The sequence below is a fragment of the Solanum tuberosum genome, unplaced genomic scaffold (genome assembly GCF_000226075.1).
Source record: "Solanum tuberosum cultivar DM 1-3 516 R44 unplaced genomic scaffold, SolTub_3.0 scf00144, whole genome shotgun sequence".
In the NCBI taxonomy this organism is placed as follows: domain Eukaryota; kingdom Viridiplantae; phylum Streptophyta; class Magnoliopsida; order Solanales; family Solanaceae; genus Solanum; species Solanum tuberosum.
In genome coordinates this window covers 372,931-387,853 of record NW_006239074.1, presented here as the reverse complement: position 1 = coordinate 387,853, position 14,923 = coordinate 372,931, and the positions used below count along the sequence as shown (strand labels likewise).

Sequence of the window (14,923 nt, the reverse complement as noted above, 5' to 3'; positions counted from 1 at the left end):
AGTTATTTTGTTGAAGCGTGTAAAACAAATATTGAAGTAACCAATGTGAAAATATACCACTCTTTCATTTAGTTATTTTTAGGTTTCCTACACTTCGTGTCCTTGTCTCACTGAGGTGACGTTTCAACAAGATATTCTCCAAACTTAAACGTAAGACTTTTGGTTAAGAATAAAACAGTTTTAGTACTACACCACAACCTATGTTGGTGTACTCCCTCATTACTATTTTACTTGTCATTTTTTTTAGTTTATACAAAGAAGACTATCGTATTCTGTTAAAGAATGATAAAAGTTTCACATTGATGGTTAATGAGATGGGTGGACTCCTTATAAGACTTGGACAGTCCTCCTCCCTTTGAGCTAGCTTTTGGAGTGTGAGTTAGGAGCAAGACCTAATTTCACATATTTTTATTTATTATTTTTTAATTAATTAAAATGTTAATCTCATTATGATAAAGAAAAAGATAGTTAATTTAAACAATCGCATTAGTAAAGTATGTGTATATGTTCTTCACTTAGATTTTCTATACTAGTTAGTTAATCTTTATTACTTCTAAGAATAATTATTAGTGACAAAATGGATACATTTATTTAATTATATCTTGATTTTCTATAATAACAATTATTTTGAACCATCCATTTTTATAAGGACGACAAATAATTATAAAGTGACGCGTAGGGAGTACTCCACTTTGCTTGAATTTTCGAAACTCTACGTACCATCATTTCTGAGTTACACATTTTTCCTCTTGGTAGGTCAATAATTGGGATAATATTATCAGCGTCATTCCAATTTCAAATCCTAGTCGTGCAAGCTAAGTCCTACCATCATCCATCATTATATCCCACATTTGATAGATAGTTTTGTACCAAATTTAGGTGTGTCTCACAGCTAGACCAAAAATATTTACATAGTTTTACAGAAACACCATAAATTTAGGTGTTCTAATTTTTATCTATAAATTCGCCGATGATATTGTTCACACTCTATATGAGTGAGATATTTGATTTCGTTATATTGATTTGAGGGATTTTCACTAGCTTTTGGGTCAAGTTAGATTCTTATTCAACTTTTATCCAGCTTCTATAAAAATAATAAGATTTATAAAAATGAGTCTACGCAGAGAGATTATGATAACAATTACCCCTTCATTTTAATTTATTTGTTTTAGTTTGATTTTACATGATTTAAGAAAATAAAAAAGATTTTTAAATCTTATGGTCTTAAATATTTCAGATAAATTAATATTGAGTGTGCTAAATATAAAAAGTGATATTTTTTTAAAACAAATTAATACGAAAATTACAAGTAAATTGAATATAATTTACACATTTATAGATCATATTAAAGTATATTAATTAATATAAACCACGAAATTTTAGCTAAAAGTTAAAATCATCCGGAAAAATTGTGAATGAATATTGTTCTTATTGACTTACTTAATAATATACTTAAGTGTCATTTTCTTGAGATTCTTTCTTGAAAAATTCAACATTTTCGAATAGATTTAAGACTTAAGGTATACATTGGCCATGTACGTAGATATTAATATTATTAGTGCAATGTACATGTGATTGTAGAACAATTATTGTTTTTAATCTGTTATTCTTCTAGCTCATATTAAGTGAATTGATTTACTTAATAATAATACTTAGTGTCATTTTCTTGAGATTCTTTCTTGAAAAATTCAACATTTTCGAATAGATTTAAGACTTAAGGTATACATTGGCCATGTACGTAGATATCAATATTATTAGTGCAATGTACATATGATTGTAGAACAATTATTGTTTTTAATCTATTATTCTTCTAGTTCATATTAAGTGAATTGTTGAGATATGATACATATTTTTTTTTAAATATTCAAGGAACCTATTACTTTTATAATTATTTTAAAATGATTCTCATAGAAAATGTAAACTAATTTAGAACCTCATAAAAAAGAAGAAGATATATATGAGAAAAAAAAAGATTCAATAATTCTCTTAAATTTTAAAAAAATTAACTTATTTTGAACTATAATAGAAGTCCAAGGATTCACTTAATACGATCAGAAGTAGAGATATAAATTAATGATTATTATAGATTATCTTATAGATAACTTAATTGTGTATATTTTACATTTTTAGTTTGAAAATTTGATCTTTTTATAAAGAAGTCAATTTTCTTAATACAGTTTACTATACAATTTTTACTTTCACAATAGCAATCGAAAGGTCAAACAAGCATCCACCTCCACAAATTTATAGTCCTCCATTTCAAATTAATTAAACTGTTGAGGTGTTTCACACCCTTTAAGAAAAGAAAATTAAGACATAGATTAGGTATAATTTTCCATTTTTACCCTTATTAATTATTATCAAATTTATGATTAAAATAACTAAACATTAATTAATAACTAATTCCAATACTAACTAATGAAGGGTAAAATTGAAAGAACATTCAAAAAATAGTCTTAAAAATTGAACAACTAAGTTAATTTGAAAAATAAAAAATATCTCAATAATTCAATTAATTTGAAACGGAGGGAGTACCTTTCATTTTTTGGTTTGTACGAGATCCACGCTAAATTCCTTGGGGAGCGCACATTTTGTTACCCATTTACCATTGTAGTTTTATAAATAGAGTTTGAAAAATATATATATAGATTTTATTTGTATTTTATGGTATAATAGAGTTATTCTTTCCTGTAGATCTTCATTTTAAATTAAATATATCAAATACTTAGAGGTTGTTTGGTAGTTGATTAGAGCAGCAGTGTCGGTTCAAGTAAATTAGTGGCGTAAATTCAAAAATAAATTGAAGGCGATTTTTGATATTTTTATTTATTTTTGAGATGCAAATTATTTCTTTCTTTTTATTGATTTTTTTTATGGTCTTAAACTATAAATATATACCAATATATTTTTTAATCTTGTAATCTTAAATATGTCAAGTGGGAGTTAAATTTAAAAATTAACAAAAAAGAACGAAACATTTCTTAATGTTTTGAAACAAACTAAAAAAGACAAATAAAATGAAAGACACAATACAATTTATTTATTTTTGTTAAGAAAGGACTTATAACAATTATACTACTACTAAAAAAGGGGGCCTAAGACGGATGACTTATTTTTAAAGGGATTGACCGTTCTTGAGTTAGAGTTATGTAGGTATTACTGTATTAGTAAGGTAAGAATTGTTATGAGGGAATCTATTTATTATTTTATATAGATATTAATTTTTTTTTGCTATGTTTTTTACTTGCATAAAATAATTGAGAAATAAATTTCTCATATGTATACATATTCTAATTATGCAGTAATTATAAACTAAACACCGTATTAATTATTATTATTTTACTACTAAAAAAAATACGATAACAAATATTCTTCACCAACTTACCAATGTTAGTCAAATCTTTTATATGTGAAACCCATGACTATTCACTACTCCTGTCATTAAATAATTTGGCATTCTCGTAAATACTTCCCACAATTGTGCCTAGTGTTAAAATCTTATTTAATAGGACGAAACACGCTGTTTGGTCTACCAACATTTGCCAAAAAGATTACTTATCCGTGGTTAAGTTTTATACCCCAATAAGTTTTAACCATAGTTAAGTTTTTTTAATCCCTCTAACTATGGTTAAATTATTGTCTCTCCCTTTATATATTAAGCAGCAAAAAAGAAGGAAGAAATAACAGAATTTTATCAAAGCACAGAGAAATTCAAAACGCACCTTTAAAATGGCAGTCTACTTAGATGAAGAAGAAGTATGGAAATGTCCAAAACACCCTTCAAAGAGACGGAGGAACGGTGTTTGCCCTGTTTGTCTCAAGGACCGTCTCGTCATTCTTTGCCCCGACTGTGCTAACGTACGCCCCTGTGCTTGCTACGCCTCTGCCACGTCGTCGTCTTCCTCCTCTTCATCTTCGTTTTCTCTATTTTCCTCATCGTCCGGTCGTAGTGGCGGCGGTTGCGAGGGAGGTTGCTCAGTTGCACGAGTCTCCAATCTCATAGATAGTGAACCGTCTTTCCGTAGATCGAGATCCGTCGGAATTCCGTTCCTCCGATCATCACGAGACAAAAATTCCATCGACAGAAAAAATCAGCCGAATTGTAAAAACAGTAAGATGAGCAAAACGCCGTCGTTTTGGTCTGTTTTCAAGTTGAGTAAGAGTAGGAGATACGGAGATTCAGAGAATGATGAATTGAAACCGAAACCGAAAGCGAAAGCGGATATTCATCATGAAAATATTAACGAATTTACTGATGGTAGAATTGAGGATTTTGCAAGGATGATGAAGAGATCACGATCAATGAGTGTAGTGATAGCGTCAGTTTCCGGCGCCGGTGACTGCAATAAGTCGCCGGCAAAGTCCAAAGGATGGCATTTTCCAAGTCCAATGAAAGTTTTCCGGCAATCGAAGGCTTCGAAATTGGTTCACGAACGGTCGCCTTTGTACAGAGGTTGAGTTTTCGTTTTTTTTTTTTTTGAGTGTTTTTTAATGTTCAGCAAATTACTAAAGAGTATTGTATGAAGAAAGTAAATAGTAACAAAATTAGTTTCACTTCTTTGAGTACGAAAAAATAATTGCACTAATGTATTTTATTATTATTAGAAGAAGTTGCAATGTACTTTAAAGTTGAGTAAATCTCCATTGTACATGTCTTCTACTTCTTTATTTTGTTTCTATTGAATCTAATTTTATGTATATGGTTTTTGGTACGTTGAATATCTTATCATTGCATGTCGCATAAATATTGAATAACTCTATTATAACATCAAATTTATATATATGCTTGGCCCTCTGGAATATAGTAGGAAACATTTGTTTATTTTATAGTCATGATATTGAGATTAAATCGATTTTAATTACTTTTAGGAGATGCATATATTACTTTCTACTACCACAACTATTGAATACATCTGTCATCATCGATTGATCAAAACATTGACTGTTGAATTCGATTTTGGTTCACCTAATTTTGACTCGAAGTGTGAATATTTAGTCTTATCAATTTATTGTTATGTCACTGCTCGTTCTCAAGAATGATGTAATCTATACATAAACATAATATAATTTTGAGCATTGCTTCATCATTTATTTTATTTTATTTTATTTTTGCTTCAGTTTAACTTCCATAAACTTTGATGGATCAATCACTACAAAAATTAATTAATTAATTAATTAAAATTATCTATTTGTTGATGATTTGCTTATAGGTAAGGCCTAACAAAATTATGTCACCAAATAAAATTAATAACAAAATTTTACTATTTAACTACAAAATATTTTCATGGCTCAATCCTTGGTTTACAACTCATTAATCTTGAAATAGATGAATTACATACATCTTGCAATAAAAATTTGATTCCGGATCTTTTTTTCGGCTACAAGATATTATGTTAATTATTTTATGACCAAAATAGCATGTTACCTTCGATGGGGTCGATTTTATAGTATATGTTATTTATGGGGTATATTTTTCTTTTTTTTTGGATACAAAAGGTTTCAAACAAGTGGTCCTACATCCTTGCCAATATGGGAGAATAATCCAAGATTATATCTATCTTCACTTAGTTTGATAGAACGTATTAAAAATAATAAGTATGTATTAGCTTTATATATTAGTAGTGTCTTTGGAGTATATTATTAATAATATATGGAATTTATGGATTTAATAATATAAGGAGATTTAATATGTATTAGAAATTAGAATGATTAAAGATCCAACTGCTTCTCAAAAAAATATTTTTATACATTTTTTCCATCATATTTATGGAAAATATCTTTGTAAATGAATATTTTTTTAAAAAGATTATTCAATACATGTTTATTTTAATACATCAAATCAATTAATGTATAAGAAATTATTATCTCTGCATAATTTAAAAAAAGTATTATGAATATACATTATTTAGCATTACTCTTGTATACTCTTTCAAATGAGAAACTAAATAGAATTCCAAATTTTAGATTAAAAGAGAAAAGAAACAAATATATTATCAATGACATTAGATAACAATACTATGCGGATGATTATAACTATGTACCTAGCATTTTTTTGTGGTGTTACGTCATCCTCATCTGTGTGATAATAATAATAATAATACTAATAATACTAATAATAATAATAATAATAATAATAAAAGTGGTCCTACATGTTAAGGATCATTATCAATAGCAAAGAAAGAAATTGATTGTGCAAAGTAAGACAGTCATCAAGATATATACAGAACAAAATTTATCAAATAATTTAGGGTAGTTGGTTAGTTAATGTAGACTTATGATTGAAATATAATTTAATCATATATGCTCATAAATTTGAGTGTCATAACATAACAATAATTAATTATAAGTAGGTATATATGAATGTTATATATTGTTGTCTAATTATTAGTGACCATATTTGTTTGTAAGAACTCAAAAAAAATTGAAACAAAAGCACATGCAAGGTGTTGGTTTTCTTTTTTATTTTTACACAAATCCAAAGTATATCAGTTCAAAGATTAGGTATTAAATCATATCAAATAAAATGGGCCGGGGGTCCTTTCCTATCTTTATAAGCCTTATGACAAAAAAAGTTGTTTTTAATGAAATTCAGGCCCCTTTTGAAGACAATTTAAGAAAAATAATTATTATTTCAGATATTTTTCTTGAACTAGAGGCACTTCAATTTTAACAAATTTTAATTGTATTAATGGAGCTCAAGTTGTCTCGTGACTTTTTCTTTTGAGCAGCTTTTGTCCTAAATAAACCAAATTGGAGTAAATTTTTCCAAATACTTTTGTGGATGAATGTTAATCATGTTTAATATTGTGGATGAAGGGAGGGTGTAAATCGTGCGAGAAAAATTTAGAACGAGCGTGAAAAGTTAACGATAATGTAATGTACATAATTTTTTGTCATTTAATCCTGATAAAAATATCGTTCATAAATCATAATCATGTAAATTGATATTTACTGAATTTTTCGCAAGATGGGAACTTACGAATTTTATTTGCAATTACAATTTTGTTTCATTTACTAAGTAATATTTCCTCCCACTTCACACCACAATTAATCATATTAAATGGGTGAATTTCAGCGTTTTTTTTTTTTTTTTTTACTTTTGACCCGTTGAAATAGGGAAAAGTCTGTTTTTATTATTTCTAACATATACTAAAAGAGGCTTATGGGTGAACTTTTATATGTTTGGACCTGTTAAACCGTGGTTTATGCTGTTGGATAATACAACTTGTCTTTTTTTTTTTTCCACCCGGTGTCAGGAAGCACACATTGGAGCTCCGACTAAATTCGGATTGCGCTCTGCAAGGCCCATTCGGGGGTGGCGCTCCCAACATGATTTTCTCCATACCCTAGGCTCGAACTCGAAACCTCTGGTTATGGGTGAAGCACTCCCATCCCATCAGTGCAGCACAACCCATGTTGGTAATACAACTTGTCTTCTCTGCCTTGGGAAGTAGAAAAAAAAAGTTTTTATTTTTGCACTTGTTTATAAAAAATTAAAAAAACTGTACTTCCATTGAAAGATAATTTCTTTTGTCTTCAATTATTTTTATTTTTATTTTTTTTAAAGGCGTTACTTGGACAAAGCTGTGGCGGCAGGTGACGGAGGAAGTAATTTAGCCACCCAGAGACAACGAAGTACGTAATAATCGACAAAATATTTTGGAGAATTGAAAATAAGTATAAATTCGCAAATTTTTAGAATAGAGTATTTGATTGTGCTCTTTTAATTATTAAAATTGTAAAGAATCATGAAGTTTTGATGGTTGAAATTATTTAATATATCGTACATGTACTAATGAGTGATGATAAATATTTAATAAATAAGCAATTAGCAAGGTATATATAAACTAATCGGACATCAATATCATATAAAAAAGAATCGCCAACTTTGTTGCCTCTGTACATGTTTAACATAAAATGGTGTAACTATGTGAACGCTAGATTAAATTTTTGACTAATTAACGGCTGATACAAATTATCAATTAAGTACTAATCAAGTAGCATTATATACTATATAATATTCATAAGACTACTTTTGACGAATATTTTGACATGATTATGGTAGTTGATTTCTGTTACATAATAATAATAATAATAATAATAATGTGAAACTTATTGCTAAAATTTATGGCCCATTGACTAAGGTTCTACCAACTATTTTTACTTTATTAATTGGAATAGTCATGAACTTTTTTTTTTTGGTCTTTTAAGACTCTACCTTTACCTGGTTTGATGGTTCAAAATGAACTTTTTAGCCTGTGTAATTATTAAAAAGTTCATGAATGAGAAGTCAAAGACACATGTTAAATTACCTATATATAATGGCTTTATAATCTAACTTGTCAAAATAAAATCTTATGATAACAAATGGTTCTTCTTTTTGTTGGTGTGACTATATATGATACCAAAATTACGGGGCCATTGATTTTGTAACAGTTTATAAATTTGTTATTTAATTTTATATTTCTTTTATAAGAACTATGAAAATAACAAAAGTTTTTTTTTCTACTATAAAAACGGTAAAGATGATATATTGAATTGTAAAGTAATATAATTACCTATATTTTTACAAAAGAAGAAGGATATAAATATAATTTTGGGGGTTGTTTGATTCATTTCGATAATTTTCTTTATTGATTGTTTGGTTTGTTGTATTAAAAAATAAGTACATGCATAATATAATTTCTAAGTAGTTGTTTGTCGAATATCATCGACTTTATTTAGTAAAGAAAAGGGTTTGAAAGACTTTAGAAATATTTTCGTCATTTTCATTATTTTATCTTAAGATAATTAATCTCGGTACTTACTTATATTCCACCATGTTGAAGATATGTCCAAGAATATTGAAAAAATAAAACAAGAAAACGAGCTACAATTTCTTTAAAAGATTTCTTTTACGTAAATTCATTTTTTGAGTAGCTAACTTTTAAAAAATTTAAATTATTTTTATTAGAGTTCTGTATGGCTTGAATTTAGGAGTTAGTTTCTTTCTATTTGTTATTTGAAATGAATTGATAAGTTTACTAGTATATTTTTCTATTTTCAGTTAGAAATTATAACTATTAATATGTCTTTAAGGTATTAATAAAATAAGTTTAGTGTATATTTTTTTCCTCCGAAAGTCTTTCGCCGTTATTTTCTTAATATCTTACCCCAGTATAGTTATTAATCTTAGTATGACTTGGTCCAAAATAAGTAACCAAATAAGACTTAAGATAATACTAAATTTTTATTCAAGACTATCTATATTTATACATATACCAAACGATCCCTAACCTAAAAAAAAACACGTACAAATTATATCCTTCTTTAGCTAACTTTTCTGTTATTACTTTATAGACGATAAATTTACCTAATTTCTACTTCGTAGCTTTGGTTTAATTAGCATTATCTTAGTTTGCCAAAAGCATGAAATTGGAGTATTAGTTAATTGCCAAAATCCTCATAGTATTTTGTCCGAATCTTTGGAATAGTTAATTATAAACCCAATCACGTGATTAAGCTGGCTGTTTGGTTGTAAAATCTTCATAGAAGATTTAGGGACCATTTTTTTATTTTTTGGGTACAGGATTTAGGACCATTGGATCAACAGAAAGATCAATAATTTAATTAAAATGTTCAAAGAAATGCATCGAACATTGGCACATTTTCATATTTACGTCCAAGGTATAAGTTTCTAGAATTTCACGTTTAAATTAATCATAGAACACTGAACTTGAACTATTTCCTAAGAGTATATTTGTTGGAAATATCATATTAATGGCTCTATTTACAATGATATTATCGTAGTATGAAATTCTGCGTTGCTTGTTTTGTCATCGATAGTGATATATAGTTGAATGATTCCTCCACATGCTTTTAACTTATTAAAGAAATATTATTTCCTACGTCTCAACATACACTACAATAAAAACAACTTTTAGCGGCAATAAATAGCACATAAATAAAGAGTGCTAAAGTCTTTACCGGCATTAGTTAAGTGTCATTAGATCCAATGCCGTTAAAGCCTTTAGGGACATATAAAAAGAGTGCTAATTACCGCTAAAAATACATATTTAGCGGCAATTGCTAATTAATTGCCGCTAAAACTCATTTTTGATGTAGTGATATTTGTTGTTCTTACTAAAAATATTTTCCTCGACAAAAGGCGTTGTTCTGATCCTATAACCCTATGATCACCGATTCGAGTTACCAAGGGAGTAAAAACAATGAAATTCCTAGAGAGGGGTTAAAGAAAATATCCAACTCAAAATACTTAGTACTATCATTTTAGAAGTTCAAGACAAAAACTAATTAAATACCCCTCTTAAGTATTATTTTCATAAAGAATGTGCAAATGCAAACATGACAAGCATTTTGAGATGAAATGAGTAGTATTATTTAAACGCTAAATACTCCCTCTATTCAATAATAGTTGTTCACTATGCTATTTTGAGATGTCCAACAATAATTGTCCATTATGCTATTTTGAGATGTCCAACAAGACTTGTCTATTTTATAAAATCAATGGATACTTTTACCCTTAGTTCCTAATTACTCTTATCATTAATTATAATCATTTCCTTGTTACATTTTTCAAGACATTGTATTTATTATATTCAAATGGTGATATAGTAAAATTACCGTCCAATTTATAATTTCTTAAGAAGTGTGTAAAGTCAATAGTAGACAACTATTGTTGGACAAATTAAGTGAGTTGTAAACATCAAAAGAGAGAATATTGAACCCTGGTTTTGACTGAATTTCTTTGGTATTTAAATTTCTTGCATCATTTTCTTCCTTTGTGGTGGCTTTTAATCTCTTTGAATAAAAAAAAAGGTTTAAATTTAAGTTATTTTTTAATATAGATTTGTATCTTGTTTGGAATAAATTAATAAATAGCGACACATGATATAAAACAAGGAAATAAAATGGTTGATAGAGAATTGTCCACAGATAGTCGGCAAGGAACATTATATTGTGATCACTAAATATAATATAATATCACAAAACATTATTTATAGAGTCAAAATGAATATACTTACAAACTCTGACTGAACCCTACCAACTATTACTAAAATGAAACCCAAACATGATGTAACTAAACAAGAACCCCAACCATTTAAACCCATTGTATGTATTAAAAGTGACACTTCGATCGATTCTTCAAATTGGAGGTTGATACATATCTGTCCCACAAGTGGGCGGAGCCAGGTAGGATCGAGGGATTCATCTGGATTATCTCAATGAAAAATTTACATTATTAAAATTCTTTTTTGTCTATATATAATAGATGTTGAACTCACTACATTTTCTTTTTATGTTGACTTATTCGAATTTTGAACCCCTCAATGAAAACTCTGACTCTGCCACAACGGTCACAATTTACAAGTGAATTAAACCACAAACTTTTTTGAGGAAACAGCCAAAGACAATAAGCAAAATTAATTGCTAGTCATATATAGATACATACAGGACTAGTTAGGAGTGACTAGTTGTTAACAACCCCATATGTTGATAATGAGCTGTGAAACCTGCTCCAAAATATGTACTATCTTAATCATAGTAGCAATGTATCTTCTTATACCAAAGGAAAAATAAAGGTGATCACATAAAAGTCTTATTTAATTAGGTGTGGTTGATTTTTCATTCTTAATTAATTCTTGGAGCTTAGTGCAAGCATTTACTTATAATTAGTTATGTCTTATAAGACTTACACATTACTTGACAGATTCATAATGTTTTCAAGTCTCTGATCTGTTTCTGACATGGAAACACATGGACTGTTAAAAGAATTAAACAAAATTAATTAATCAAAGACGTTGATTATTTAGATGCACTGAATAATTACAAAGATATAATACTATGTTGACACTTGATAGGTTTTAAGAAATTAAACAGAACAAGACTGTTATATATATATATATTGTACTCCCTCCGTTTCATATTGCCCGGCCCTTGTCAGGGGTCGCTCAAAGTAATTGAAGGCTTAAAGTGAAAATTCAATTAGAGATCTAAAATCTAAACAAACTTTATATGTATTTATTTAAAAAATATTTTTCTAACTTTTAGATGTACATTTTTACTTAAAATTTCTTTATAGATGATTTCTTCAAATACATTTTATTTTTTACAAAAAATATTAGCTTTAGATAAGATTTTATCAATTCAACATTAGAAAATAACTTTTTACTGAAGCAATTACTCTATGAATTGTTAACATAATTCTAAATAATAAGTTAACAAACTTTAAATAAAAATAAGAGTTATAATCATAGAATTTGATTCAAGAAGTTGATAACTTGGTATATTTTACTTTAATATGTTTGTTGTATTGCTTAAAAATTTAACAAGAAATTAAAAAAAAGAAAAGTAATTTACTTTGTTTAGCACTTTTCGACTATTGATTCATATTTTTGACAAACTATTACTCTAACTAATCAAAGATTTGAAGAAGGAGAGTGCAAACAGATAAATAATATGAGTGTTTGCGAAAATAATTAATTTCTTCTGTTTGAATGGAGTTAAGGAGAACAAAATAATATAATTTTATGCAAAAAAAATAATTAATTTCTTCTGTTTGCGAAATTTTTTTCTCTATTACTACAAAAATATCAGAATGTGGTTGTGAAAATGGTGTCGTATATCATCCAATAATTAGTTTGGCTAGTGTTTCGGAAGAATCTAGTCATTTAGTTAGTTCATAACTATCTCCGGTCTTCTCAAATACCCTTTCGTCGCTTCTAGCAAAGCTACGATCAGATTCATGGGAAAGTGATGAATGAATTATAGCTAAGTTCCTATATGTACATAATGGAAATTATTTCAATTGAGCAACCAATTTTCGAAATCATTAAAATTCAAACTTATGCCATTAGAATCAAACTCTCAACTTTTTATTTGAACATATATAATCCCCAATCGTAGTCCCAAAAATATCAAATGATGCTGATAAAAGTGGATAGTTTCATACATTATCCATAACTTGTATGGTGGATACGAAAGAAAGCCACAACAGTGTAAACTACGTAGATCCCATTGGTTAGGGCAAGTTTAGACTGCATCAATCTATAAATTCATTAGTTTTGATTCAAATTAAGAACACGCATATTAAAAATATTAACTAAATAAATACAATCAACAAAAATTACAATAAAATTTAAATTTTGAATCAAATCGTAAGAAAAACGGCTGAATTGTCTTTGTGCAGTGTCCCGACCGTACACGTGAAGTTGGCTTTTACTCAATTGTTGTTATGTTGTGAAGCAGACCAGTTTGAACAACACTCTACTTCCTTTTCAATCTCAGCCTTTTGTTTTTGTCATTCCTTTTTCACATACCTTCTTTTCATTGAATCTCTCACCCCATCTTTATTCCATTTCTTGGGTTGTGTGAATGTACACGTTCCCTTCACTTTGGCACCACTAGTCTGTGACAGTACACATACGCATGCACACGCTTGCTCCTTTAGGGCTCGTTTGGTGTGAGAGATAATACCAAATAGTCTCGGAATTAAATTATAGTACTGCTTATTTTGTTGTTTGGTTGGCAAGTTCGGGATAACTTATCCCGGGATTAATAATTAGTACCGGGATAAGTTATCCCTAACCTAGGGTGGTATAGTAATCCCGGGATAAAATAGGTAAATGACAAAAATGTCTCTTTCAACCCTTTTGTTATATCACTTTTTACATTAATGAAGGGCATTTTTGTAAACAAATAAATTGTTCTTAAAATTTATTATTTTGAATACAACAAACCAAACACTCAATAAAAAATAATTTCAACACAACTTATCCCATCATAACTAATCCCAACATAACTTATCCCATTATAACTCATTTTCAAACCAAACGACCCCTTAGTGTTTTCCCTAAAAAAATAATTATTACAGACGTCTCAATCTAAAATAAGTTGGGATCGATTATATGAAAAATTATATTTAAGATATATACTAATAATAGTTTTGCTACGAGATTAAAAACTATTCTCAACTAGCTAGTAGCTATCACTTATATGGATTTTTTTGTCATCTTATATTTAGTTAAGTCTGTATGGATGATACCAAGTATTTCAAGATCTTTTAAGATCACTTTCTTTCATGTAATTTTAGTTCTACCTTGTTCCTTTTTAATACCTTTACTTATTATAGTTTCCTGCATCTATAAGTCCACGTCAAGCATGTCCAAACCATCTCAAACAACTTTCTCGCATTTTATATCCTCAATGTGTGTTGCTTGCACGTCTACGAAATGTGATCATTTCTAATTTATATAATCTGATATGACCGCGCACTTATTTTAGCATTGCACGGGACACTTATGTGGATCACCGCTCATCAATTATTACTACTATTAGAAGTAAATGTAGGAGAGATGGAAGGGTTAATATTTTATGGTAGATGGATTATATGGGCCCTTTGTCGTTGAACGTAACCAAAGGGCAATGATATTTTGATATGTACGTATGAGTTTGCAAAGTCCAAAAAATATCCTAGTTAGAGTAGCTTATCTCGAAAAATAAACTAGACATTCGAAAAGTCACATATGTAAAGATTGGTGATCATCACGTGATGAGGGACCAGAATGCTCAATCAAGAAGTGTCAACAATTACCAATGAGTGATCAAAATAAGATCTTTATGGTCGTATATATATTTATCGTGATGAGAAAGCACTCTTAGTTCAAATCAATGTTTTAAAAGGTGGGGGCGTGAAGCGGGGTGTTTTACTTAGTATAGGGCAAGACGTAAGCCTCGAGACTTGAAGCGTAAGTCTTATGAATCTTTAAATTTGCAATTTACAATATAAATAATAACATAATAACATAAAATTATAAAAATACATCAATAGTTTGAAATAAGTGAAAATTTTATAAATGACATATATATAAGATTAATATTTTCAAGTTATAACAGTATAATAAACTTTTTTGTAACAATAAAA

The 14,923-nt window shown here is 28.4% G+C and overlaps 1 protein-coding gene across 1 annotated transcript; it reads left to right on the top strand.

The window, feature by feature from the left end:
• The first annotated feature begins 3,669 nt into the window (after positions 1–3,669).
• On the top strand, positions 3,670–4,712 carry LOC102599287 (uncharacterized). The gene has a single exon (XM_006352799.2). It carries the CDS (start codon positions 3,730–3,732, stop codon positions 4,456–4,458), a length of 729 nt encoding a protein of 242 aa, XP_006352861.1. The 5' UTR covers positions 3,670–3,729; the 3' UTR covers positions 4,459–4,712.
• Positions 4,713–14,923: the final 10,211 nt, after the last annotated feature.

What these genes read in the sequence shown, in the direction of transcription:
- LOC102599287 (XM_006352799.2), top strand. Translation starts at nt 3,730, where the DNA reads ATGGCAGTCTACTTAGATGAAGAAGAAGTATGGAAATGTCCAAAACAC.